Source organism: Phasianus colchicus, chromosome 11 (genome assembly GCF_987193195.1).
Source record: "Phasianus colchicus chromosome 11, bPhaCol1.hap1.1, whole genome shotgun sequence".
Lineage (NCBI taxonomy): Eukaryota > Metazoa > Chordata > Aves > Galliformes > Phasianidae > Phasianus > Phasianus colchicus.
In genome coordinates this window covers 10562579-10590219 of record NC_143446.1, presented here as the reverse complement: position 1 = coordinate 10590219, position 27641 = coordinate 10562579, and the positions used below count along the sequence as shown (strand labels likewise).

The 27641-nt window shown below is 43.9% G+C and overlaps 1 protein-coding gene across 2 annotated transcripts; it reads left to right on the top strand.

Annotated features, from left to right (window-relative positions):
* The first annotated feature begins 133 nt into the window (after positions 1–133).
* On the top strand, positions 134–27471 carry ABTB1 (ankyrin repeat and BTB domain containing 1). Of its 2 annotated transcripts, XM_031607664.2 has the most exons (12): positions 134–450; positions 1538–1600; positions 2682–2737; positions 3679–3823; positions 5098–5257; positions 6227–6272; positions 7263–7379; positions 12816–12931; positions 18005–18103; positions 18693–18860; positions 21980–22180; positions 23866–27471. In XM_031607664.2, exons 1-12 carry the CDS (start codon positions 395–397, stop codon positions 24070–24072), a joined length of 1434 nt encoding a protein of 477 aa, XP_031463524.1. In that variant the 5' UTR covers positions 134–394; the 3' UTR covers positions 24073–27471. The 2 variants fall into 2 exon arrangements, with proteins under 2 accessions (XP_031463524.1, XP_090004347.1); XM_090148221.1 differs by lacking the exon at positions 21980–22180.
* The last annotated feature ends 170 nt before the right edge of the window (positions 27472–27641 follow it).

The following is a 27641-nucleotide window of genomic DNA, read 5'->3' as shown; positions in this document are numbered from 1 at the left end:
CCGAGTGGCCTCTGCTTGTCTGTCTTGTTCGTCTTCCCTAAACTCCGTCTCTTGGACGGCAGAGCCGGCCGCTCCCCCGTCCCCTGCCCTTTCTGACCCGAGCGCAGCCCCTGCTCTCGCTCCTGCTCCACGCGCAGCCTCCGCGTTCCGCTTCGGACCCGCAGCTGCAGGTCTGCGGTTGGTCCTCCGAGCCGCGGGGGGGCGCTGCGCTTCGAGTCACTTCCTCCTCGCGGCGGCGGGCCTCTCCTGCCGCCCCGCCCGCTCCGTGTTTACATCCGCAGCCGCTTCCGTCCCGTCGCTGCCGCGGCCCCTCCGGCCCCGCGCCCCGGCCCGGCCGTCTGCCCTCCGCCCGCAGAGTCAATGCGGCGTCGCCCCTCCGCGGCCTGCCCTGGCCATGGACACCAACGATCTGTTCACCAGCTGCAAGAAGGGGGACGTGAGCCGCGTGCGGTGAGCGGGGCTCGGGCTGTGGGGGGTGTGGGCGCTTCGCGGCCTCGCCCTGCGCGATCCCCGGCCTTCCTTCCTCAGCAGCGGGGCGGGCACCGCGAGCCTGTTGCCTCTGTGGGCAACGGTGCGGGACGGCTAGCAGAGCTTGCGCCGTTCCTGCTGGGGGCCGTTTGTACCGGTTGTACGGTTGCATCGGCTTAATTCGTTGCAAATGGTACATTGCAGCTTTGCTGTAGAATGAGAGGACCTGCGGGTGACCTTGCAGAGGATTCAGGTAGCAAGCAGTGAGGTGATAGGGGAGAAACTATCAGTCTGAGAACACTGAAAGCAAAAGGGATGAGCTCTGCATGTCAGAATGGGCTGAGATGGAAAGAACTGAGTGGGCAAGCAGGTGAGGCTGAAGTTTGAGGAAGTATGGAGCGAGGGAGGGAAAGGAGGAACTGATGTGGGTGCAGAGAATGTTTGAGGGCCTCTGTGTGGCTCAGAGAGACGGGCTGTCACTGTATAGGTGGGGATGAGCTGTAATAAGAGCCAGACTGCTTGGGAGACCTGTGTATAAGGGGAAGGTTGGCTTCTAGAGATGTCTAAGGGGAAGAGTTGGCAGTGCTTGATATGGCGTAAGTGAGCAGGATAAGGCAGCAACGGGAATTAAAGGCAGTCTGGAGTGACACTGGTGTCATGGCAAGAAAAGCTGCAAACAGGGTAAGGAGTCTAGCCTTGGCCTTTTATGTTTGGCCACATATTGTGAGTATCCAGGCTGTGAGTATTTTAGGAGGACGTGAAGGTACTGCTGAAGTGCTCCTACTTTTTTTATGGCTCTGGCCCTGTTGTGGGTCAGCAGGAAGCGGATTTGATTCCTCTCTTCCCTTACACAACTGAAGACCAAATGAACCACCAATCCGTGCTGCAGTTCTTTGATTTGCCTGATGCCCCTTCAGCCATAGCTGATGTCTCTCCAGGTTGAATGCAAGATCCTGTTGTGCCTTTGGAATTTATTGTACAAACTCAAACTTGCATGTTTTTAAAGAGGAAAACATGTCTGAGTGAGCAACTGCATGAAGTTATGACTTTACTCCTGTTTCTCTTCCAGATACCTTCTTGAACAGCGAGATGTGGAAATTAATGTCCGTGATAAGTGGGACAGTACACCTCTGTGAGTCCTGCACCCTAGAGTGCTGGCTGGGTGGGAGGGCAGGGCTTTCAGGGCTCTTTCATTCTCTCTGCATCACACCTGGGACCTCTGTTACAAAATGAGTTGGGTTCTGCTTTGTAGGAGATTTGGCTGCATATTTCTGCTTCTATCCTTTGTGGGTGTTGTGATAGATGTACCTTTGTCTCACTAAGGGACACGTGCTGGCATAGTGCTGAGAAGCACAGTTAATTTTGTGACCAAATAACCTGGATGGAGCAGTTTGTTCTTGGCCTGGGTAGGCCTTTTTTTTTCTGTTAAGGTCTTTGGCATTCTAGCATGTCTTGTCAGGTGAAGGTATGACCTGATGAAATGTGAAGTGATGGTGGGTTTGCTGTCCCCATGGCTGTGAGGTGGTGGTGGAATCTATGCTGGTGCTGAGGAGGGTCAGATGAACTTTATAAGTTCCTGCATTCTAATTCCAGAGCACCATTAGACATTTGCAACATATAGAGTATGGAGTAACTTCCCAAAATGAAGTCTCATTTGCTGGCTACAGTGCAGGTGATAGGATTCTCCTAATTTGTAGGACAATTTGGGCTCTTTGTAAGAGTGAATTAGAAAAGCCTCAGATTGTGAAGGGAGTAACAAAACTATTGTAAGAAGGACTTTGAGGGGTGTGTTTTCTGTATGTCTGATATGAATGCTATTCCCTCATTGTCACATTATGCAGCAATCAAATTGACATCCAAAGGAGTGTTCCTGAGAGTTCAGTAGGATTGCTGAGTGCCCATGAAATGAACTCTGTTAAGATGAGGAGGCAGATTTGGCAGCCAGTGGTACAACAGAGGATGCGGAACTCAGACTGGGACCTTGAGGTCTCCTTGCAAGACAGCAGTGCCTATAAGTGCTGGGAACAGATCCTACTTACTCAATTGCTGGGGTCAGGCTTACATGTTATTTGGGAATGGTTTCTTCTACGAGAAGCCATCTTCTAAGCTTATCACATATAGCTCAGTGCTAAATTTCACATGCTGTGGTGTGCCCAAACACTGAATTTTGCATCCTATTATATCTCCAATTTTCTTTCTATTGTTATTGCCAGGTATTATGCTTGCCTCTGTGGACATGAGGACCTTGTACGCTATCTTCTAGCCAATGGTGAGCAAAAGTGTTCCAGTTATATTTCTTCTTGTCTGCAGAGACAATATAGTTCTAACTGTAGCTTGTGGAAACTTCTTTTTTAATGAACCATCTGATCAATGATCTCCAGCATTTGGGACCCTCTGGTCACTGCAAATCATCCTGACCCCTTCTGCAGACCACTTGCTGCTTGAATTTACTTCAGGGAAGCCTTTCGTGTTAACTTAAGGGACAGCATGACTTTGAGAAATCACAGTTAACCTTCTGGAAGTGTGCATTTCTTTTGGGAGTATGTTGGTGTAAGAATTGTACTTCATTTGAAGAACCCATATAAAAGTTTCTTGCAGTCTTCCGTTAGCCTTGCTTCAGGCAGGACTCAAAGATGAAATGCAAAGGCTTTTTGCTGACCTTATGCAAAGTAAGGCAAACTGTCCATGGAAAGTGCTTGCCCCTTAGGTTCTCAGCACCCAAGTTCCTTAAGGTCGTGGTGGTGCATGCAGTGTACCTTTTGCTGCATTCAGTGCACCTTAATATACCCCACATGTATTTCTGAAATAGGAAAATGCAAGTGCCCTTCAAATTTCTAACAGAGTCTGATCTAAAGAGGTGTCTTGTATAAGGCAGAAATGCCTTCTGGAGGAGCTGTTAAAAGTCCAGTAGGTAGTCATGCTCTCTACAGTGAGATTATTTTCAGAACACTGCTGGAATCGTGCTGAGACACTTATTACCAGAGGCAGTATAAATGAGTCACAATGTCTTCAGAAGGGGATTAAGTGGTGGAAGAACAGCATTAGGTGATGCAGGTATAGGGGGAGTTGAATTTTCATAATAAAGCACAGTAACGTAAGAGATCACAGTGAAACACGTCACCAGCCAAGTAATGCACTTGTTTAGTGATCATTCAGGGACACGTGAAAGATGTGGCTGCCTGCTGACATGTACCTGTTGCCATTTTGCAGGAGCAAAATGTGAAGCAAACACATTTGATGGGGAGCGTTGTTTGTATGGAGCGCTGAGTGATGCCATCCGACGTCTGCTGAAGGAGTACAAGCAGATCACAGCAAAGTGCATGAAAAGAGACTACTATGATGTCTTCCTACAGCGGTAAGCAGATGGAATAGCTCCGTGTGCCATGTGTTCTGTCATCCTTCCTTACTGCTAACCTAGATATTTAAGCTCTCTGTTAAAGGTGGATTTGAAAGTCAGCTAATGAGAACCCTATCTTATTCCTGGGCATGTAGGGCTTCCTAAGGGATGTTCCTTCCATGCTCTAAGGATTGACTTCCAGGTATACAAACGTTTCAGATACAGCATCTAGTGACCTAGGTAAGACTCCACAGACAGTGGAAAGCTGGTCTTTTCTAGTGCAGTATTAGAATGTCATCCTTGACTGTCAAACCAGACCACTAAAACACATCAGCAATTTAGGATAAATATCATCTAAAATTAAGTTTCAGGCCTAAAGTGCAATAGCCTACAAACCAAGGTTTCCAACAGTGATAAAAGGTGTCTCATTTCAGAGATATTCAGTCTGGGGCTTCTTTAGGCTCTCTTATAAGGAGGTTGCTCTGTCCTTTCTGTTTACATGAAAACCAAAATGTGCTGTTTTCCACTTCTCGTTCTGAGCAGTCCTTGCATTAAGATTGATACAAAAGACAACAGTAGGGGGTGAAAAATAAATACAACTGTTTCTGTTTTGTTTTGGGCAAGACATTAGTAGGAAAGATGTTCTAGTGGCAGAAAATTGAGGTCAGCATTTAAGACTCTGCTTTGACATCAGCTGCTTGTATGACCCCACATCTTTCTGTACATCAGTCCTGCTCTCTAAAGGGAGTATAATGCTTGACTTCTACATCTTTTGACCTTTTGTGGATGTTTGTGAAAATAGAAACCCAGGAGGTGATGCATATCAGGAAACACTGGTGACGGATGCCAAAAGTCTTTTGAGTAGCGATCTTGTATTTCTTCTTTTAAAGAATGAGAGAGGGTATGGGTGTGCAAACATAAACAGGGTTTCATCTCTTATGTGGTAATCTCCTGTGCTGTATGGCTGTAACATCCTTCCTTCATTTAAGGGTGTGTCATCTCAAGTCCTTTCCTGTTTGCTTCATGGTTAGGGCATACACATTGACAGCGGCCTGAGAGCAGGAAAACTGCACCATATCTGGTGATGGAGTAATTCTTTTGTGAAAGTGTGTGCATCCTATTTGATAAAAGGCGTCTAGAAAGAAAGAGACAGTCTTTTAAACCCTTTTTACTCTGCATTCTGTGGTCTGTTGTTCATTTGGAGCCTAATTGTGCCATGTCTCCCACTAGCTTTGGTCCATTCTCTCCTTTTTAATTCTGCAATAGTTTTCCTCTCTTCTTGTTCCCTACAGGTTGCTGGAGCAGGGTTATCAAAGTGACATCGTTTTCATTGTTCATGGCAAATCCTTCTGTGCCCACCGCTGCATTCTCAGTGCTCGCAGTGCCTACTTTGCAGAAATGTTTGAGACCAAATGGAAGGGAAAGAACATGATAGCGTTGAAGCACCCACTGGTGAGCGTGGCTGTTGTTCTAGCCTTTTTTTTCTTTTCTTATTTCAGCTGGATGAGAAAAGTGAGTGGGAAAGATGATTTGAGGGTTAATTTCCACACTGTGTAGCTCCTGGACCCTAGGTAAGGAGAAACACTTGTGAAGGCACTCTCTGCATAAAATAGCATCTTGTTCAGATGACAAAAGGCATGTTGACTGCACACTTTGCCTTTGTTCCCTCTATCATGGGCTCAAATATAGCTTAATTAATTGCAGTAGCAGGTAGCTGTTACCATCTGCCAGCTGCGTCACAGCTTCTCTGTGGGATGAGTTGAATTTGTCTAATTCCTGGTGGACAGGTGGTCTGTAGTGAAGACATCACCTCCATAATTGGCACTAATTGAGTCCCTTTTGTTGCATTTACAGCAAGAACTAAATAGGCCGTTAAGTGCATTCCATCCATTAATCACCAATACACTGGCATATGTTTCTGTAGCTTAATTGTGGCAGTGCAAAGCCTCTTGTGGAAAACACACTTCCAATTTCACAGGACATTACTTAACGTCTCTCCTTTCTCTTTGTGTAAGAACATAGCCTACCTCTCAAATTAAAAAGAAGAGTTGGAAATGTTTGAGACCGGTAAAAGACCGGATTTTACAGAGTCTGCATTAAAACTGTCTTTGGAGCACCTCCATTAGTTTGGTCCTGTCTCCTGGGCACATGGATTAGTAGCAGCCAATACATTTGAAGAGCTGTGTAAACCAACTGGAGTGGCAGTATTACTGATGCAAGAAGCAAGGAAATTGGGTGTTCAGACTGCTGTGTCTGGGTTGCCATTTAGGTGGGGTTTGGGTGTGTGTGTGTGTGTGGTTTTTTTTTTCCCCCTCTAACTTTTTTATTTTCAGCAGGATCATGTTTGTATCCAGGCAAGTTTCAAGCTTGTTACTAAATTCCTGGTAATTCTCAAGGTAACGTTCTCATGTTTTGTTCTAGATCAATCCCACAGCCTTTGGCTCTTTGCTGCAGTATCTATACACAGGTAAATCATTTACTGTATGTAGATGTGGCTGGGAGGCTGTTGTCTGTCCCTTTGCTATAGCACGGTTTGGGTGGCTCTGGCTTGCAGACAGACATGTTTGGATACATAAATAGCCAACGTATCCTTTCTGCTGGCAAAGAGAAGAATGTGAGCAATCTGCAGCTCTTCCAAGTTTGTGCCTTTTTCCAGTTCTTGTCCTGCCAATAGCTTTACAGTCATTTAAAAAAATCAGCTTTGGTTGAATGAATGTGGTTGAAGGAACTTTTAACTTACAGAAAATAAATTTATCATCTGGAATATTTCCATACCTGTTGAAAACCGAGGTTCCTGTACAGGACGTTTTCAGTCTGACAGATCTGAGCAGTGCACTCTGAATGATTTGACTACTGGCTGATAATTTTTTCTGAGAGCAAGTTGAACTTCAATAAAACTTCCATCCAAAAATCAGATGTTGTGTTGTAGGCATGTTGAGTGCTGAAATGCTTCAGGCCAGGAGGTGGTGCCAGAAAATAACTTCAAGGTTGTCCTCCAGTCCAGTGTTTTCAGAACTGTTCGTCACCACATTTTCAGTGATGGTAAAAGATTCTGGGTTGACAACGCAGTGGCTTAAAGTCTTTTCTCACCCTAAGCTTGAAAACCCATGGTGGCAGTCATGCATGCTGCTGTTGTGGTGCTCTTTTTCTTTTCTGAGAGAATTAGGTGCCTTTTTGAATAAAACTGTTAAATCTTCGACCTCTTGAATGAAGCTGTTAGGGTAGACACTAGGGGAAATGGGAATGTCAATCAGATGCCAAACTGCGATGTACCAAGTGGGGACTGGTGGGGTAGCAAATCTTAGCTTCTTGAAATGAGTGTAACCTGACACTGAAAGATGAGGCACTGTTTCTAATTAATGAATTTTTGTGCCATCCAGTCTTCAGTCCTTGAATTTGCCACTTTTACACCTAAGTGATATGGGTTAAAAGAGCTGTTTGCATTTCTCCTCGACAGGTCGTCTTGATATTGATGTAGAATATGTAAATGATTGCAAGAGATTAGCCAAACAGTGTCGGCTGCAGGACCTCATAGATGACTTGGAGACCAAATGTAAAAAAGTCTATGAATTTGGTAAGCATATTACTTGCTGTTATCTCTGCTGTGTGTGCGTGTGCCCTTTGGGGGAAAAAGAGGAAGATGTGATGCATCATGGTGCCCTTTGAGCTTCCAGAAACTGATTCTGTTCTGGAATTCCCATGTTTGCTCAATAGTTTTCAGTCATATGCTCTCTGTAAGGTAGCTTAGTGGTTTCTAGCATATGCTAGATGTTTATCATCTCTATCAAATATTTTCACTACAGTAAAACAGCTATGGCAGCAGGACTTTGCTTTGGTTGCCAGCCATTCACTGGCACGCTCTAGGGTATATTGGGAAGTGCTTTTCAGCAGAGACCCTATTTAAATCCCAGGGAAGATAATTAAAAAAAAAAAAAAAAAAAGTACAATTGGAAGTCCGTTTCTGCATTTAGCTGCCTCTTAACCAAAGGAAAATATTTGATAATTGGCTCAGAGGAGACGCAGAAAGAGAAACAACACTACTTTTGAAGAGCAGAGAAGTAGCCTTTCAGAGATACATGTATTTATGATGCACGTATGTGCCAAACATGGAATGATACAATCCTCTATTTGATAGCTTTTTATAATTCAGAGAGCTTGTGATCTAATCATGACATCAGTTTATTGCATGAAAACCAACAGCTGGAATTTATCATTCGTCTCCCTAATTCTAGCAAAAGGACACGTGAAGAATCAAAACAGCACAAATAGGGGAAAGCAGTGTTAGTCATTAAAGAAAAAAAAATTATCTAGTAACAAGACCTTATGGCTGAAAAAAAAATCTGATTTGTGTTTCGTGCTCTCATTTAACTCCTTTACTTCCACCAAGTTAATTGTGTTTCAAGAAGATAATGTTTGTAGTTAATAAATCAGTAGCGTCTTTTTCCTTCATCTAAGGGTGTAGCTGTGGAACTTTCCCTTTTGAATTACAAATTCAGATTATTCAGCCTCTTAAAGTTGCAAGCTTAACGGATAGGCACAATACTTTTGCCTCAAGAACTTCCTCATCTGCAAATCACATGGAAGATACTGCCATGTATGTGTGTCCTGTTAGGCATGTGCAATTAGGTTACCACAGCACAGCTGTTCTTATATAGATCAGGCTGTAAGTCCTTGCATCATGGAAGCTGTGTTATATATATGTGTGTGTTACCTCAGCCACATAAACACAAATGTTAACATACATCTGTAGAAATTAAATACATATATTTGTTGCTTTCTTTCTGTGAGTAAATGTAAGATAGCAATTTGTTTGTTAAACGATTGGTGGAAAAAGGGAGTGGTGATGAATACCAGGTGACAGAATTATTTTGTGGTATCTTTTCGTATCAGAGTAATCCAATGAGATGCTGGAGATCATTTTCTTTTTTTTTTTTTTTCCCCCCGCCTCTAGGGTCTAACTGAGACCCTAGAGGTGACCATTCCACCTTCATGCAGTAACTTCAAACATCATATTAAAGTGTGACGGGAAAATAAGGTGGATAGTTTGCTGGCTGTGTGAAGCCACTCACTGGAAACTCAAGGATTAGAAAGTCTAGTGGTTAAGTTGGCAAGCTGCAAAAATACTTGACTGCTTTGCAGGCTCAGAAATGGAAAATGGTGAAGTAACGTTTCATGATGGTTGAAAGTTCCAGGTACAAGCTGTACTTACAAGTGTGATATAAACTTCCTGGGTGACGCAGAACAAATCATTTGGTTTCTTTGTCAGGTAGGAGTTCTTCACAGAATCACAGAATGGCCAGGGTTGGAAGGGGCCTCAAGCATCGTGAATCTCCAGCCTCCCTGCCACATGCAGGGCCACCAACCTCCTCATTTAATGCTAGACCAGGCTGCCCAGGGCCCCATCCAGTCTGGCCTTGAACACCTCCAGGGACGGGGCATCCACAACCTCTCTGGGCAGCTTGTTCCAGTACCTCACCACTCCCTCTGTAAAGAATTTCCCCCTGACGTCCAACCTGAATTTCCCCTCCGTTAGACATAATCAGTATGTGTATAGCAATGGTGGAAGTACAAGCTTTGCTTTTTATTAATGACAGGTTGGATTCAACTGAATAGGCAGAACAGCTGATCGATCTGTTAAATGTTTTTGTCTCATATCCTCCAGAAAAATAATGTATACAAGAATTATAGATGTTTAAAATAGTAAAGACCTTAGATCACATCATGGCTGACACCTGACAAATTGTTCCTGTTCCCTCTAGTACATTAGGACTGACTGCCTGTTCAAAGTGTTTTCTGTGGAAACAAAAATCAGGTCTGCAGGGCAGGATCTTGTCTTGCATCTATGTTATAAAGTTGAAACATGCCTAATATAATATGTGAATTCAGGCCTGCGCAGTTCCAGTAGATAATTGCAAGTCTCTGCAATCTTGTTATGTAGATAATCAGCATTTCAGAAGTGCTTAAGACTTAGCATCCACAGACAGCAATTTAGGAAAACCCTGGAAAGGCTGACTTATGGCCTTCTGTTGTACCTAAGGCAGCTTTGTGAACACTGTGGATTTTCCTGCAATGTGTTTGTAAGAAGGAAAACTTGCAAAACTGAGTTTGAAGAGCTCCAACAGGGTTTTTCCAGATTAAGCCATAATCCACTTCCTTCAGAAGTAGATATATTTAAAAACAAATGTTCTGTTGTTATTTCTACAAGCTGTAGGGCAAAAATCTTTAGACCAAAATTTGTGATACTTGTCTTCGTATGGAGGCACTGGATGTACAGAATCAGTGGTAATAATTTGTCGTGACATTGGGAAAGGACGTATAAGGCAGGTATTTGTGTGTGATGCCATTTTGGAAGGGTTTGGGTGTTTGTTTTGCTCTGTTTTTTCCAATACATAGGCTCAACAGGAGCAGAAGATTGCAAAGAAATATTGAGCAGTGGAAGCAAAGGCAGCTGATGAATTGATAGGTGATGTTCAGTGCTATCCAGCCAGGCTAGACTGGAAATGAAGACAAAATTGCTTCTTTCTCAGCCATGGCTGGGTTATTCCCCCTGGCTCCTTGCCTTGTTTATGTTGCCCTTTCCAGAAGACTCTTAATTCCCACTTTTTACAAGAAGTGTTGGTCCCTGCTGCTTGCTTGCGGCCAACAGCTTTTTCCTGTTCTGTCACTTTTTTTTGTTTGTTTTTCTTAGGAGAAAGTTGCTTGTGATACCAACTGCGTGCTCTTGGATTTTGAGAGACGCAGAGTCTGAAGCGTCTCCTGATAGATGCACTTCTCAGATCACTGCTCTCCCTTGCTGCTATGGAAGTGCACAAATGCTTTGTAGATCCCATGAGAAGAACTCTTTTGCTTGACTACTGCTTCAAGCTCACTCGGTCCATTAGTGCTGTAGAGCCTGATTGATTTGGCTACTGTTGTAATAGGCACTACACAAATATAAATGATTCTCTGTGCCAGAAAGAATTTCTAATTGCACAGTGAGAAATTTCTTTCCGTTATGCTGTCTGTAAATGGACAGGGCTCAAGAAAGTGCCCTCAGTTATGTTTGTGTAGGTGCCAGGTCACTTTCTGGCTTACTTACCCTGTATGAAAGTGGCATTCAGTGCTAGTAAAGCAGTCTGTCTCCTGCTGCAGCAGCTCTCTGTTCAGCAATGATGGTACCTGACTGCGCTGTACTCATAGATTATCCTTCCTCTTCCAGTACCTTTCTGGGATATTCCACCCATTTGAGATACAGCTATGGCATATCTGAAGGGTGCAGCAATAATGGGAAGGAGGAGGTGGAGAATTTGTTGTGTGGCACATCGTGGTCTTGTTTCGCCCACGGCCCAGCAGAGTCATCTGACAGAGCTCGTGTAGTGCTGCGCAAAATGTCAGGAAAAATGAGGTCTCAAGGTGATGTGATTCACCTGCGAGGGGTTTTAATGCAGTGAATCATACCTGTCAGAAGTTATGCTGAATGGTGCAGCTTAATTCTTTTGTCCTTGAGAGTTAACTTTGCTTTTTTGTAGCTCCTTTTCAAGCATTCCTCACCACAACCTTGCATTTGCTGGTGCTGATCCATCTGCCTATGCATGGAGACTCCTGAATGTCTTACGTGCCCCTGAAGTCCTCAGCCAAAGCATGCTGACTTGAAAAACAAACCTGAGGCAGTGAACTGTAGGAAGGAGGTGGCCAGAAAGAGAAAAGGCTGTGCTAACAGCTGTGTTGTTGCAATGGAATAGCTGGACATACTTTGGTCTGCCGCTGCTTTGAAGTTGGAGTGTTCCTCTCCTTACACACAAAGCTGAACGTTCAAAAGCAGTGAAGATTTCTTAAGGCTTGAGTTTTACAAGCTTACATTGCTGTTTCCAGTGGAAAAAGGGATTAAATGTGCTACAGTAGGCTGCTTTTTTTTCCTGAATGAGGCAGTGCAAGCAAAGGGGAAGGATGGCAGGTTTGAATGTGATGGCAGATCATCTTTCCAGTGATTTCTGCAGGGACTCCAGCCTTCTCTGTTCAGTGGGTGAGATGCTGATGTTGGAGCAAACTGGAGACTTGTGCTTTAGCAGCAAGGAAAGCAAACCCTTTGTATGGCATAGCAGCAGTCTGAGGGACTGCAGGTGTACAGAAAGGCTGAATTAAAAGAAAAAAAAGCAGAAGTAATTTTGGCTTCAGTGAGCTCCCCAGCAGCTTTGGTCATAGCAAGACCACAGAACTGAAAGTGTGTATATTGTGTCCCTTTAATCAGCCTGTTGAGTCACAGGGCAAGACAGGAAGATGCACTAGGCCTGAAAAATGAAACTGCCATCTCTGTGTGGTTTATTTGGTATATTTGGGGTACTAGCAGTGGTTATTTAATATCTGCAAACAGCAAAGGCACACTTGAGTTCAAGTGTTTTGAGGGTCATAGTGCTATGGGATCTACAGGTAGAGAGTAGGTAACAAACCCAGGTGCATTTATTACCTAAACAAGAATAAATTCCTTTATTCCGGGGAATGGAGTTAAGATGGCATAGCTGAAATGGCACCCGTAAAAGCACTTGGCAGAGCAGAGAGGCCTGGGGGCAGCTTCTTTTTAACAGTGTGCTCTCTGGCGTGGGCTGTACCATAGGTGATACTGCCAGTGGTAGGGGTGGTCAGCTGGGGAATTCGTTGTATGGGTGGCTCTTTGGGATCAGAGGCAGTCTGTAGGACAGTCCTCAAGTATAATCGATAGTAAGGGTTGCAGAGAACAAGCTGGCTTGAAATACGTCTATAGCAACTTTGGTTTTGCTACAGATCATATTCTAGTGCACAGAGTAAGTGAAGGTTTGAGGAGCAATGAAACCTGCATCCCCTTCCAGCCCTGCTTACCAACTGTAGCAAGGGATGCTGTATGCATGTTTACATAGAGTCACTTGTTTAGCTTTTACTGCAACAGACAGCAATAAGACTGATGTTTCCTGGAGTCTCTTTTCTCTAACTGAGAGAGAATGTTTGTATAGGAATTTAGGCATCTCTGCTCTTTTGTTTTTTTTTTTGCTTCTTCCAGTCTCTTCCAAGCCAGGGACCTGTGTGAAAGTGCTGACGATTGAGCCCACAGGTAACTGCCGGCTGCAGGAAGATCTGGCTCTTCTAGCAGACTGCGCCCTGCCAGCAGAACTGCGGGTAGGGAGCATTTATACTACTTCTGATCTCTGTGGGGCTGTGATGCGTTCACACGTTCAATCGCATTCTCCTCATTTGAGTTTAGTGGTTGCTTATTTGCTGGTGTTAATGCTTCAAGCTGATTTTGTAAATGCTGAAGCATTTTATTGCTTGGAAGTGCTGTAAAATTGTTTAATGAGGCTGTTGATGCTGGTCCTTTCACTTGCATTTTTCCCCCCAGCGCTGATCTTGGTAAATGAAACCTTTGCCATGTGCTTGGTGGGGATTTCTCCATTGACTGCAGTGGGACAAGAGTTGGCCCCCACTCTTTTTCTATCTCTCTACCACCCTTCTTGCATATCAAAATGTGCTATCAGCATGCATTGTTACCCAGAGGGACATACAGAAAGATGGCTTGCTGAACTTTCTCACGAGGAACTGACATTCTGCAGCAGGTTTCAGCAGAAGTGAGTTTCTCTGAAGCAAATTAAACTTGACTGGCAATAGATTTACTTTTCATAATTATGTCTTGTTGGCACTGAGAAGTCCACAGAGCACAGATTGGAGATCATCATGTTTAAATACAATCAGGTATATTAGTTAGGCTCAAATCTGTGGATCTTCACTTTCAGCTGTAGGAGAATAGGTTAAATATTGGTGCCCTTCATTCTCCCTGCGTCTGTTGCTTTCTGTACTATCAGCAGATTCAGCTTTTATGTCTACTGTCTTTTTCTTTCTCTCTCATACTAAGCACTGAATTTAATAATATGAACTCATCTTTGGTGGCTGTGTGCAAAGGTTGCATGGCTGAGTGACGTAGCCAAGTTTATTACCTCTTTTTTTTTCCTTTTCATCCTCTGCTGAATTGACTTGTTTGCTGCAGATGTGACCAACCTGCTGGACAGGGATTCTTACTTGCAATATTCCCTCATTCTTTGCATTGCCTTTTGGCAGAAAAATTTCTCTGAGTGCTGAACACTTAGTAGAGGGACCTTTTCTGTATCAAATTTCCATCTACCAACTCAGAAATTATTTCTATGTGACCTCACTCCCCCATATAACTGCATTTATTTGTGGCTTTCAATATACCTTTCTGTATGTTTGCAGGCTTTACAGGGAGGCAGTCTTGTAAGTAAGCCATAATGCTACCTTTCTGGAAATAAAGAAATTGATTGTGGGCTCTAGAACAATGAAATTTATGTACATTTTAAGTTGCTTCACAAATAAAAAGAATGCTTTCTGTTTGATTGCTGTTCTCCAATACTTTCAGCACACTCCTGTAAACGTTAAGGTTTTCATTTCCCTTTAAATTCTTTCATGCAGAATAGGAACTGAAAGGAGAATATGAAACTTGGAATAATATAATCATTTTACAGCACTGAGTGCCTCTGTGGGTTGTGGTTTTCTTACTATGTTCATAGACCAGAGAGAAGGCAGTTACAGCAGTGTTAGACTTGTTAGAGCTGTGAAAGTGAAGAGGGTATTGGCACACGCCTATTCAGTGGACAGTTTGTATGCCAGGCACAAATGTGGGTGCTTTGCTCAAGTCTGGTAAATTCTGAAAGATTCTCCTGTGTTTTTCTCTCTAGGTCTTTTTTTTTTTTTTTTTTTTTTTTTTCATTAATTTACAATGAATATATAAATATAAGTCATCACCCTGTTCCTTGTTATCTCTTCCTTACACTTGCAAATTGGTGAATTCTGTGCATTAGACATCTCTGTCCTGAGACAGAGAAATCCCACACCTTTGTTCCTACAGAGTCTGGTACCATACAACGAATAGTATACAAAGCATTTAACCTTAAATGTCAGGGACTCCTGAATAGTCAAACACAAATATCCATGTTCTTTGGGAAACAGAAAGGTTTTCTGGGTCTTGAAGAACACAATTGGTATTTGGCTTGTAGTACAACTCAACGTTTCTTGTTGGCAGTTCAGGTAATAATCAGAGTTTGACGAGCTGCTCTGAGCTGCTGCATATTATATGATGCTATATCAAAAGAAATTGCAGTGTACACTGTTTTCCATTTGACTATAAATAAATAATTTACACCTGAATCTTTGATATTTGAACGTTGTAGGAAACTATGCAACAATACCAATTTCATCGTTCAGCAGTGAACTATGTGACTGAAACAATGACTAACATTTGAGAGAGATGTGTGTGTGTGTGTGTGTGTATGCATATATTTTTTTAAACTCATATATTTTTTTAAGCTCTTCATCTTGTGTCTGCCAGGTCCAGCACAGAGGACTGCAGGCACATTGCTTCTTTGCAACTGCTTTGTCATTACCTTTTAACTTAAGTCCTATTTTCCAACACAAGATGAAATCAGGAGGATCAGAGTGTGCCCTGAATAAACACCGTTCTTTCCATCTGTATTTACATGTGGTGTGGCTACAAAAAATGTGGCCATTTGTCATTTTTGGAATAAAGGTCATTCTTACACATTTGGAAATGATGTCACTGCACCCATGTCCATGGCTGTCATTCCTAAGCTTTACTTTATCTGTTTGTCAGAGATTAACTGAAATAGTACAACTTAATAACAAATTTTTTATCCAGTCCACTTGCATCTGATTATGGGCTGGTAATCTCTTCTTGGCTCATTAACCTTTGTGTTTAGTGTTATAATTTATTTACAGCTGAATCTTCTTGCTGAGATAATCTCCTGGACAGGGTACAGATTGCTGTCACTGAGCTGTTTTGTGTGTTTTTCCCTCTGGCAACATTTCTATTTAAGCACTAATAGCAAATTTGTAACAGCTGTAAATATTCACGCTGTCTTATGCTATAAGAAATGTTGAGAATGTTTCTGTGTGGTGAGTGAGTTATTGTGAAGGTGTTTGCACCTTGTAGGCTAGACTGCTTTTGCCTCTGGGCTAATATACTTAATTTTGGCAGCTGTGCTTCACCTAGTTGGAGTTAAATGGTTGTCTGAATGGGGGCGGGGGAGTAAACTGTTTTTCTACAGGGAGACCCTGAAAGGGAGATAAAATTCCTCAAGTGTGACAGGGGAGGAGAGTTGAAGCAGTCGAGATGTAAAAGGGGAATAAAAGGAAAAATTCTGCGAAGCCACTTCATGCTGAATAGGAGTGACAAAGACATGAACCTGCTTTTGTAGCAGGAGTTGGAAATGACCTTGTAAACCTGAGTATCAGAGGGGGGACCAGGCAAGGCTAGAAAGTGGAGGTTCAGCCAGTACCATTTCGTCATTTGGGAGACAAACCAAAATGAATAAATTCCTGTGCTCATCTCAGAGGGATGGATTCCTTTTCAAGATTTGCATTTGGGGAATGAAAAGAGGAAAGAAGGGATGTGCAAAGGAGCTGGGGTGTTTACATCTCAAGCTAAGCTTTTTGTGCTGCAAAGAGATGCTTCTCGTGCAAAGTCTGTTTCTAGGCTTACTTGTAACCTGCCTGTGAAGTTGTAGCCATGACTGTTGTGTCAGAATTTCTAGGAGAGAGCACTGAAGCATAGGATGGGGATAGCAGCAGGGCAAACACACGTGCAGTCGTATCATGGCTACTGGCTTTTGTAATGGGCTGCTACAGTGTGCCTGCAGGTCCCAGCCTGGGGGTTATTTATTGCCTTGAAATGTGAGATATGGATAACAGCAAAATAACAGCCTGGGGAATCACAGATGGGGCAGTTTGTCTCATCTTTGGTACAGGAGATGTCCATTGTATTACAGCTACATGAAAAGAAGCTAACAGATGAAGTGTGCAGTGCCCAATGGGTTACTGTGTCTTCTGGGAGGGAAGTGCCCTGGTGGGGGGTGCAAGGGAAGGACTCATAGCAGAGACATGGCATTTCTGTGGCAGCATGTGCCCAATTTGCATGTCAGTGGGCTTACTCTCATCTGATAGAAAGCAGAGGCTGCCAAATGTTGCTTTGGATAGGCAGCCCAGCAAATGGGGCCAGATTGCCATGTTTGGTGGTGGTGTGAGCTTTTGCCAGCTTGGGGCCTTGCCACATTATAGAACCTTTGTGAGAGAAACCCTATTGCATACAAACTAATCTTGGCTGAAAGCACCAACTTAATGTATCGCAGGCTGTGTCTTTGTTTAGTCTTCGGGAGAGGAGATATTTAGCTCCTCAATAAAGCTGCAAGTAAGTTGCTTTCAGGTAGGGTTGAGGCAGGCATGCTGGAAATGATGCTTAGGTCCTTTGCAGTTGGAAAAGTAGTCTTTATGGTTGGCCCGGGATTCTCCCAGGTGCAAACTTGGGATTTAACATTCCTGGAGGAGAGTTGGTGGTAATAAACTGAATTCCTTGTTCCAGGCAGGGCCAGGGCACGTGTCTGGAAAGCAAGAACTGGGGGGAAGCTTTTGTTTCCAGAGATTAATTGTCTTGGTTACATGACTGTGAATACAAACTTTTTTTTTTTTTTTTTTTAGCAACTGAATTACCCTGTACGTAGAATAAGGTGAAAACGAAAACATTCGGAAGCGTCACTTTAAAATAACATAAGGCCAACAGATTTTTTTTATGTGTGTGCTGTCTTTGTTGGCATGTGGGACTGGGAGGAGGTGTGTTGGTGTTAAAATAATTCACTAGAGTATTAATACTTCAACAACACTATCTTTGGCTGGAAATCAAATGAGGAATTTAAAATGTGCTTTGGAAATGTTATATTATTCAAGTGAAGCAGTAATTGTAGCCAAACCATTTCAAGCTGGTGTATGCATCTATGTAATCTATACTTTACTACATCCACCTGTACATCTACACAGTAATGTGCTAGTCCAAAGCTCTAGGAGGCTTATGATACCCGCTACATGAAATGAACTTCACCTCCACTTGATTGTCTGCCTTGCTAGGAAACACAGAAATGATTTCTGGAGGTGTATGGAGTTTCCATGGATGAAAGAAGCAGCTGTAAGTTGTACCAAGAATAGCTCTGTCAGGAGTGCAAGGACTGGGCTCCAGTCCTTCCCATTAAAATCTTTTTTCATAGTATTTCTGGTGCTCTGTGGTGTGAGAACGGATGAATGGTTGTGTCTGGGGAGACCAAGAAGTCCAAACTCACGGTCCTGAGCATGTTTATAGCAGGAATGTTAAAGGTAGGATTTTCTGATTTCTCTTCACAGGTTGGTTTCGGGGAGTTGCCATTTGACAGCACTGACAACTTCAATAGTTGTCCTGATGTGTGTTTCCGGGTGGCAGATTACAACTTCTTATGCCATAAGGTATGTACTTGTGCTATAATTTGTTCTCTTCCTTCTTTGCTCTAAGTCTGCTCTTCCAGTGCTGGATGCACTTTGCAAAAACAGCATTGCCTCATCAGCTGGAAAACCAGAAGTCTCACTGCAGCTGGAAATGATTATTTAAAACATGTAATGAAACAGCAAATCTTGCCTTTCTTGCAGAGGTGAGAAGATACATTTATGAATTCAGATACAGCATTTACAGTTGTGGAATCTCCTAATACTGGTTTGTGAGTTCACTGCCTCGACAGGGGAATGTTTGGTTTGCAAGTAAATAGCAATATGAATAGATTTTCAGATCCAGCCTCGACTCAATATCCTGCTCTAGTCCCATGCTACTTGTGAAGTTTACAAATGCTTTTTTTGTTCTGAGGGTAGGCAAGCTTAGAAGTGAAGTAGGGAAAAAGGGAGGAAGAACTCTAATGCAAAAGATTGGAGGTGCAGCTTCAGAATACAGGGTGAATCAGAATGAGAAGTATCTTTGAGCAGCTTTTGACAGGTCTGTGGTAGTGAGGAGAGGTGCAGTGAGAAGAGGTAGTTAATAGTGGTTTTGCCCTTCTTCCTTCTCCAGGCATTTTTCTGTGGTCGCAGTGATTATTTCAAAGCCCTTCTTGAAGACCATTTCTGTGAGAGTGAGGAACTGCAGACGCAGCCCAGCATCCCTGTGGTGACTCTCCACAGCATCTCAGAAGATATCTTCATCCGTGTCCTCTACTATATCTACAGTGATGACACAGAGGTGAGGCCAGTCACAGAGCATTTTCTCCTGTGCTGTTTACTTCTGGAGGTGTGCACTGCAGTGTTTTTCTTCAGCATCCTGGAGGTGGTTTCATAAATACCACTGCCCTACTCTGCTACTGCAGGAGGCTCACGTAATGGAACTTGCTGTGAGCCAGTTTATGTGCGTGACATTCGGGAAGCAAATCCCTACTCTTTCATTCAAAATGATAGAAGTTTGGAAATAAGCTTGCATGTTGGTCTGGTAAATGCAGAGATTTACTAATGTCCCCTTTGGGTTCTAGTAGTATAAGGTGGGGAGCTGCCAGTAGATGGCAGATTAAACACATTTGGAGATGGAAAGGTTAAGAGATTCCTACTTATTTACTCTTGGCATTGTAGGCTACTTTTCCATTTGTAGCAAGTCATTATTGCCACTGTTACTTATTGCTGTGGTGGGCAAAGGTTCCGCTGGGAGATGAATGCCTTGCTGTGCTTGGTATTGCAAGTAAGGACAAAATGGCCCTAACCAACCCCATTTCGAGCTTAATGGAAGATGCAGCAAATGTCATTGTTCAGGCAGCTTCCTGGTTTGATTTTGTGGCATATGCTTTTCGTAAGTCTAACTACAAGATGCCAGAACACATTCTAGCATTAGGGTTGTGATCAGAGACTGCTGCACCTGTCAGTGTCACTTCTTCCAAAGAAGCAGTCATGTTCTGTGTTAGTTGCCATGTACAGAGAGCACGCACAGCTGTGACCTTGTTTCTGTTGATCTCTTCATCTCTGTGCAGCAGCCAGGAATAAATGGTAGAGAGAGATGTATTCAGCATGTGTTAGAGTTGTGAAGATGCTCCTGACCTCAAGACTCTTTCCCTTGCACCTCTTCAGTCTGTCTGCCCTTCTCATGACAGCTTACAGGAAGGATGTTTCCCAAGCAGCTGTTGCTTTCCAAGGGGTGCCCCAGCTGTTCTGTCTGCACTTAGAGCAGGAAAACAGACCAATAATAACATGTAGGAATGTAAGGAGTCTTGCATCTATCTATGTTTCCTGTGCAAAATGAATTTTAGTGTGTGCAACCAAGATATGAGTTTTTCTGCCAGAGTTCATTCGTGATGAAAAGGTAGCAGGAAGAGTGGTCAGGAAAACAGAAATATAGCTGAAGTTCCACACTTGAATGTGGAGTGTTCTGCCTAGCTTGTGTTTCTCCAGTCGAGTATCAGTATCCCACTTCTACTTTTCTTTTTCCAAAGTATTACAACTGCTCTGTGTTGTAGTAGCTACAGTGCTTGCACTGAAAGGGAGGACTGTGTACAGAGCATAGAAAAGGTTCCAGGTGGAAGGAGAAGTGGTAATCAGAATATTTGTGTGAGCTCGAGGGGGGTTTATGGAGGAACATTTGTTATGTTTGTCCTTGATCTAACAGCTGAAATCTGCTGCTATCAATACTACTGACTCAAACACCTCCAGCTTGTGAGGTTCCTGAAGCCTTACAAAAGGACAAAGCAGCACTTGATTAACAACCCCAAGAGCTTTGTTACACCACTGTGGCACTATAGCACCTATTACATGCTTCTAATACATCTTACATCCTTCTGCACAGCTGTTGCAGGTTGTTATACTGCTGAGACATTTGCTACCAGTAGCTTGTCCAAACACCAATGTGGACAGCTGTAGGGGAAGAAATAATCAGCCTTTTGCAGTTGTCAGAGTGAGTAACCACATGTAGATGTGGGCAGCAGTATTTTTGCTGCTGAGCAGTTAGTAGGGCAGTGGACCGTGCTGCAGTAGAGTTCATCAGTTTAGACCAGTGTGGTTTGATCTCTGTGTAGAAGTGATCTTGCTTCTTCCACAGCCAGGATATGCTATATTCTGTAGACTGGCTGTTAAAATGCTTATCCTGTACTGTTTGCACTTCACATTAGCAGGAACAGAACTATGCAGAAATAAGCTGTAGTTCCAGGTTAGTGACGCAGATTGCTGACAAAAATAGTATTTGCACAGAGAGAGGGGAGAGATCGAGTGAAGCTGGAGATGGTGTCTCCAACATTACCTATGGCATTTTTTATCCCCCTATTGCTTGGAAGGAAGAAAAATCCCCAAGAAGGAAATGGGAGTCTGGTTCCCTCCCTCAAGAGCCTGAAAATGTTAAAGGCCATTCACAAACAGTGTAACCTTGAGCATCTGGTGCATGAATTTAGTTCTGTTTGAATGCCTCTCAAAACTCCAGTAGTATTTGATGTGCAGTTGGTTTCTCAGCTAGTTGGGTCTCACACAGCTTTCTGACCTTGGATATATGCCTGTGTTTTTCTTCTGTGTTCTTCATCCAGCTCTGATGATGGACTGAAGGCTCCACATGCATCAAAGCTAGATTTGAACTGTTTTAGATTCTGCCTGTCCTCATCCTGACAGTAACTGCTAGAGATTACTACTAACTTTGAGAGCTGTGCTTGAAGCAGAGATGAGTTGTGTCCTTTTGCCTGTGAGATCCTTGATCTTAGATCCCTGTAGTGCTTGCACTCAGATTTCTCATTCCCTTTTCCAGTGGCTGAGTTGGGCCTTCCAGGTTTAGTTTGATGAGGTCGGGAGTTTCCAGAAGAGAAGAAAATGAGAGTGAGGACAGGAGGACATACTGACTGACTTCACAGAGCCAGTCTGAGGAAGGAACTTAAGGGAATTTTGCATATTTTTCACAAAATGGGAGTCTAAAATTAGAAAATGAAAGGAAGAGCCCCTATTGGAACAAGGTGCTCTGTTCTGCCATCCCATCTCTTTGAATAGCATTCAGTACCTCTGGTAAAAGTTACCTCCTTCTATTGCCATGTAAAACATTTCTTAGCAGCCAACCTGCAGCAGTGCTTCAGCATTGCTTTGTGCTTAGAGAGGAAAGCTGCAGAATGGCAAACTTCTTGCTCGATCCTGAGCAAGCTGCCTCTGCAGCGTTTTGAACTCCTCTGTAGTAACTGAGTGGAGGATCTAGCCCTGACAGGTTGAGCTCCTACCTCTCCTTAGTACCTCTATCACAGAATGGGCCAAGAAGCATTTCAGGGAATTTCTGCTAAGACACAAAAGAAGGCAGTTTGTTGGTGACAAGTGAGGTGGGTAGGATTGGGCTGTAATTTCCCTCTTTGCTGTTGCCAGCTGTCCCCAGAAAACGCCTACGATGTGCTGTGTGTGGCAGACATGTACCTGTTGCCTGGGCTCAAGCGCCTGTGTGGCAGGACCTTGGCACAGATCCTTGATGAAGACAATGTTGTCAGCATCTGGAGGATTGCAAAGCTGTTCCAGCTGACCCGGCTAGAAGACCAGTGCACGGAGTACATGGCAAAGATCATCGAGAAGGTAGCAGAGCCACCCCACACTGCACTTACACTTGTGCCCATAAATCTAAATGCACGGAGAGCCATAGATACAGCAGATTTGGTGGTTGCACTTTGGTGTGTGATAGATAGTTGCCTCTCTGATTTAATGATTTAATGTGCTTCCTGAAAAAGAGCAGCTGTTGAGCTGGAATGCACATGGTGAGCTAGGAGGGAGGGTGCAGTGTCACTGCAGTGAGCCAAATGCTGATGGCTGTCTAGCACAGCACCATGGACTGTGAGGTGAAAAACTTGCCGAAAAAGTTCTGCAGGTGCTTCGGATAGGTGACTTTCAATGAACTTTCAGCCACTGTGAATGAAACAGCAGTGAGACTGCCCAAATGCACTAGCTGCAGCCCAGAGAACCCAATGGGGTTTGTGGGGAAGCTTGATTCAGGAAATGCATGGTGTGCACAAGTTGGGAAGGGACGCTCTTCCTGGCATATTGCTGTCAAAAAGATTAATCAGTACGATCTCCTCTCTCCTTCAGGATGATAAATCTAACAGTAGAGGCTTTCACTGGGGAAATTTGCTGTTGAACAGCCAGAAATAATGAGTCTAAAACTGAAGTTCTCTTTATGAGGCTCCATTTAAGTGTTACGTGGAATGATTACAGCTTGAAGTTCAGAACTCATAGACTAAGTTGCTATGCAGAAGGACAAACTAGAATCTATGGGGTATTTTTGTCTTAGACAGATATTTGTTAATGGCTTGTACAGCTCACATGGGAATGTAACATTTTCACCTGCAACTTGAAAGGTGTGAAATTCTTCCTGGATTGTGAAAGCAGTGAAGGAAATAATTTTGGCACTGTTACTTTGTACAGTGTATAGTTTGGGGGTGATAAATGCACCAGTAGGCATCCAGGTTCTGACTTAAAAGGAATTTGGTTTGAAAGCTGAATTGATATCCCAAGTAGTAACTGGGCAAGGTAGAGCTTTGCCTATATGTTCCCTTTGCATTCTCCTTCCTAAACCTGAGTGGGTGTCCTTGGACCCAGTATCAGCAATGTGCCTTCCTAAGGGTGTTAGCACAAATGGTGCTACCCCAGCTGTTAGAACATCAGCAGCTGCCAGCATCTTGTGGAGAAGCACTGATGGTGGCAACGGGGTGAGATTTTGGCAGTGTGTACAGCATGGACTGGGACTCAGCAACCTGCTGTGCCCAGGTGCACTTCAGTCACATAGACAGACGGAAGCTGCCTCTTACCCTTCAGCACACCACATGTTCTTGGGGAGCTTGATACAAAATCATTCACAGATGACCTGATTCTGTCAGGTCGGGCAGAGCACAGAGCAGCTCATTGCTGCTGATCTGCTGGTTGGCTGTTGATAGTGAAGCTGAGAGCCATGGTAGAGACAGAGTCATCTGCATCTCCTGATTCTGAATTGGGCAGAAGTGATTGCTGTCTTGCCTGCTGCAAGATGTTTCTCAAAGCTGTCTGGCAGCATCTCATGGCTTCTGCTGCCAGTTCCTGCTTGGGAGCCTTTCTGGAGAGAATACTCCTTAAGATGAATAGATGAGAAGGCTTGAGTTTCCATATACCCTTAGCATTCTCCTTTTTCCTGTTGGCTCTCTCAGCAGTAGGCAAGCCCATTATCCCAACCATTTACCTGTCTTTATTTGCTGCCTTGTATTCCTAATGATGCTTTTGTTCACCCTACCCAGCTGGTGGAGTTGGAGGAGTTTGTGACTGCTGTGAAGGAGAATGCGGAGGCTGTGGAGGAACGGCAGGAGACCGACTCCATTCCCCTGGTCGACGACATCCGCTTCCACATCACTAGCAATGTGCAGACTTACAGTGCCATCGAGGAAGCCAACCAGAAACTTGAAGCTCTGGAAAGCCTCCTGGCCAGTATAGGGCTTGAGTGCTGATGTGTGCAAACCCTGCCTGTCATATGCAGCCTGCACAACCTCCTGGTGGGTTGGCTCAGAGTGCAAGAACATCTGAGTCTCTGAATGTTTCTTTTTCCCTCTACCTTGTCCTCCTTTCCATCCGCTTTCAGGCATGATTTCTTTTTAATTTATTTATGTCTGGACATTTGCATGTCTGGTTTGTGTTTGGTTTTATTTTGTTTTTGTCTCTCCTTTCAGAAGTAGCTCCCAAAGCTCAGCCTAATTTAGTAGCTGCTGCTTTGTGCAATACAGTGCAGATAGGAGTCTGCAAGTCCTGGGGGTGAGGGAGCTGTGCTGTGGGGGACTTGCTACTGCCTGATGTTAGGATCCATCCTTTCTGTTGCCCAAAAGCACACTTCTGAAACTGGTTCATGCCAGGATATTTGTTGAATTGCCTGCAACAGCAGAAGAAAACTGGATTAAACTTTCCAAATAAGAGTATTAGAAAGGAGATGGCCTTTCTTTCACTGTTAGCTTTATAAGATTGGAGAAGGTAAGCAGCACTTCCCTAACACAAATGCAGGAGCACTTGGCTGTATAGAAGGTGCTGTTTTCACCTGCTATTCTAGTTCTTAGGTGAAAAAATGCCAAAGCTACTTTCCGATCATCCCTAATTTTTCATTGCTCTGAAGTGTTGGTATTTGGATTTCCACTTGGAGGAGTGGAGAAGCTCAGATTTTTGAATACCTGAGATCTGACAGATGGACGACATATATGCAATCAGGAGGGAGATATAGAGCAAAGATTTGCTATTGTTCTTGTTATGCATGTGATGTGCAACTGAATAATTTAAAAGCTTTTCTTTCAGAACAAATATCTTTGGGACTACAGTAGAGACCACAGACCTTTTTTTCCTAGAAAGCAGTGGCTTTCAATGCATAAAGGAGAGGCCCCTTGTCTCCCTAACAGGGACAGGAAATGCCTTCTTATTGGAAACAGCACTTTTCTCTTTTTCTTGGTCCATTGTGGTAGAGCAAAACAGACTTCCTGGTAGATCAGGAGAGAGGGGTCATCAGAAGTCTTTTTAAAAAAAGGAAAAGGGGCCTTTTGGGTCTCTTGGGGGCAGCTGTCCCACTCTTTGACCTTGTGGCTTTGCTCAGACTTCAGCCTTGTAGCTTCATTGTTCTCCAGGAAATTCACTGTTTGTACTAATGAATGTTTTTGAATCTGTGTTCTGCAGTAGGTCATGTTATCTCTTCGTCTCCCTAGACTCCTAATGAGGGTAATGATGTTATTTCTCCTCAGCAGGCAGTACCCCTGCACAAAGCTTTGCCTGCCAAGTAGGCTGTCCTGAGAGCTGTTTGTCTCCGGAATGGCACGTTATGAGAGTCTCAGGTCTCCAAGGCTGAGGCTGGGTATACTCTGCTGTGCTGCGAGTTGGGAGGAAGAAAAAGCATTGTGTGAAGCACGCAGGGAATCTTGCACAGATGGTGGCTGCCATTACTAATACATATTGTCATTTTGGTCACTCTGTGCAGTGAGAGCTGAAAATAATCCACATCAAGTGCGCTTTTAGCATTAGAGGTGAGAACTGGGCACTGGTCCCCCACAGTTCCATGGTGTTTTTTCCTGTAATGGTGGTGGTGCTTCACACAGATAAGGAAAGTGTTTGGAGCTCCGCTGTTCAGCGGGGACTTGCGGCAAGTGTGGATTTGCTGAGTGGATGAGTCTGATCTCACCTGGTGAGGCACTTATGCTCCCACCAAACTTGCTGCCTTTGCTCAGAGCATCTGCCTGTACCCAGCACACACTAAAGCTGTGTGCACTTGTGGCCAGGCTTCAGGCACCACTTGCACCAGGCAGTGCAAGTGCATTCACTGAGAAAGTGTCACTGGGGTTCGACTGCTGCACTCGAGGAGCTGGACTATGTCAAAATCATGTCAAGATTGAGTTGCACTAACAGAAGCTGAGGACAGAGCTAGCTGAGCAGGAATGGGGTGCAGTGAGATTAACTGGACCCTAGGTGTCTGTGCTCTTCTGTGTTTAATTGGTTTCTTTATGACAGAGGGTAGTGTCTGCACGGCTGCTTCAATTTTTCAGTTTCAGGATGATTAGGAGGATTTGTTGTGGTTTGCTTCCTGCAGCCAGGGTGGGAGAAACAGGTGTACTGGGACAGGGGTGTGTTTGTGCATGGAAGCAACAGGAGTGTGCTTATGTTTGGTGTGGCGGTACATGGGGAGGAGCTGTGTCTGTGGTGTGTGAGTGGGGGATGTATGTATCTGTCCATCTCCAAGCTCAGAATGGCTTTGACAAGACCACCAAAGAGCCCAACTTGAACTGATAAAGGCATCTCAGTAGATTTGAGGAGGAAAAGGACTATTTAACAAGATTTGATATGATGTCCCAGATATTTTGGGCAAAGAAGGGTGGAAGAGCAGAACTACCTACTTCCTTGCTTATCGAAGTGTAGGTCTCATGAAAGTCTGCTACAGAAACAACCGACAGCTCAGCCCAGCTGGTTCATCCCCTGCGTTTCTCCTCCATTTATGACTGAAGATGACCCTGAACATAAGCAGGATGTTTAGTTTATCACCTCTCCTCTACTTCTCCTACATAAATTTCCCATCTGATATCTTGGTAGTCGACCTTCCACAGCAATCGCTGTGACACACGGAGCCACTGGAGAGCAGAACGTGGCCTTTGCCTTCTGTTTGTACTGAGCAAGATGCAGAAGCAGGATTACCAAGGAATGTGCTCATTCTTTTCTCAGCGGATGCCTCAGCTGCTAAAGCTAAATGGACACCGGCAGTACGCAGAGCAGGAGGAAAGCAAAGGGGGAGCAACAGTGCTGGGAAGCATTTTCCATATGGCTGCTCTTAAATAATTCCGTTCTTGCATCCTTAAGCATGGAGCAAGTGAGGCTGCAGTTGTGCTCGTGGGAAGAAAGGTCAGCGTGGCCTTTTGGTCTGCCCCCCAGCAGTGCAGTTTCATGCAGACAGCCGGGCACATGCCTCCTCTGTCTGCTCACACTTAGTGGTCACATCTGTGAGCCCTGCTGCATTGTCCAATTACATGGGGTCCTTTAAGCTCTCTGTCCCTTTTGGCAAAATAATATATGGAGAAGCATGCGTAAGCAGATGGTCAGCATGCAGGCAAGCTCTCTAATTAACATGAGCCAGGTCAAAACGTAGATTTGATTTCACTTTATTCTTGCTGCAAATAATTTTATCACAAAATAAACAACGTAGGATTCTATTTCTGTTTGCCAGTGTCTTTTTTGTGTTCTGTTGCCTCTGTCCCTTTTACTTTCTACTAGTCACTTGTGGAATTAAGAAGATTGTAAAATTTATCAGAGCAACAATATATTTAAGAAGAAATGTGTAAGCATGTGTGCAGCAATAAAATAGTATATTTCACTACATCTCTTCCTGCTGTGGCCTCTTTGTTTCCAACTAATGTCCGTGTCGTGTTGTTTCTGAATATGGGGTGGGTTCCTTCAATATTTTTCTTTCACCTTGCCCAGGGGCTGGCTCTGTACTGAGCTTCCAAGCAGTGCTTAGGATGTGATGCTGCTATCCTCCCCTGATGCTCCTTTCAGACAGTTCCTA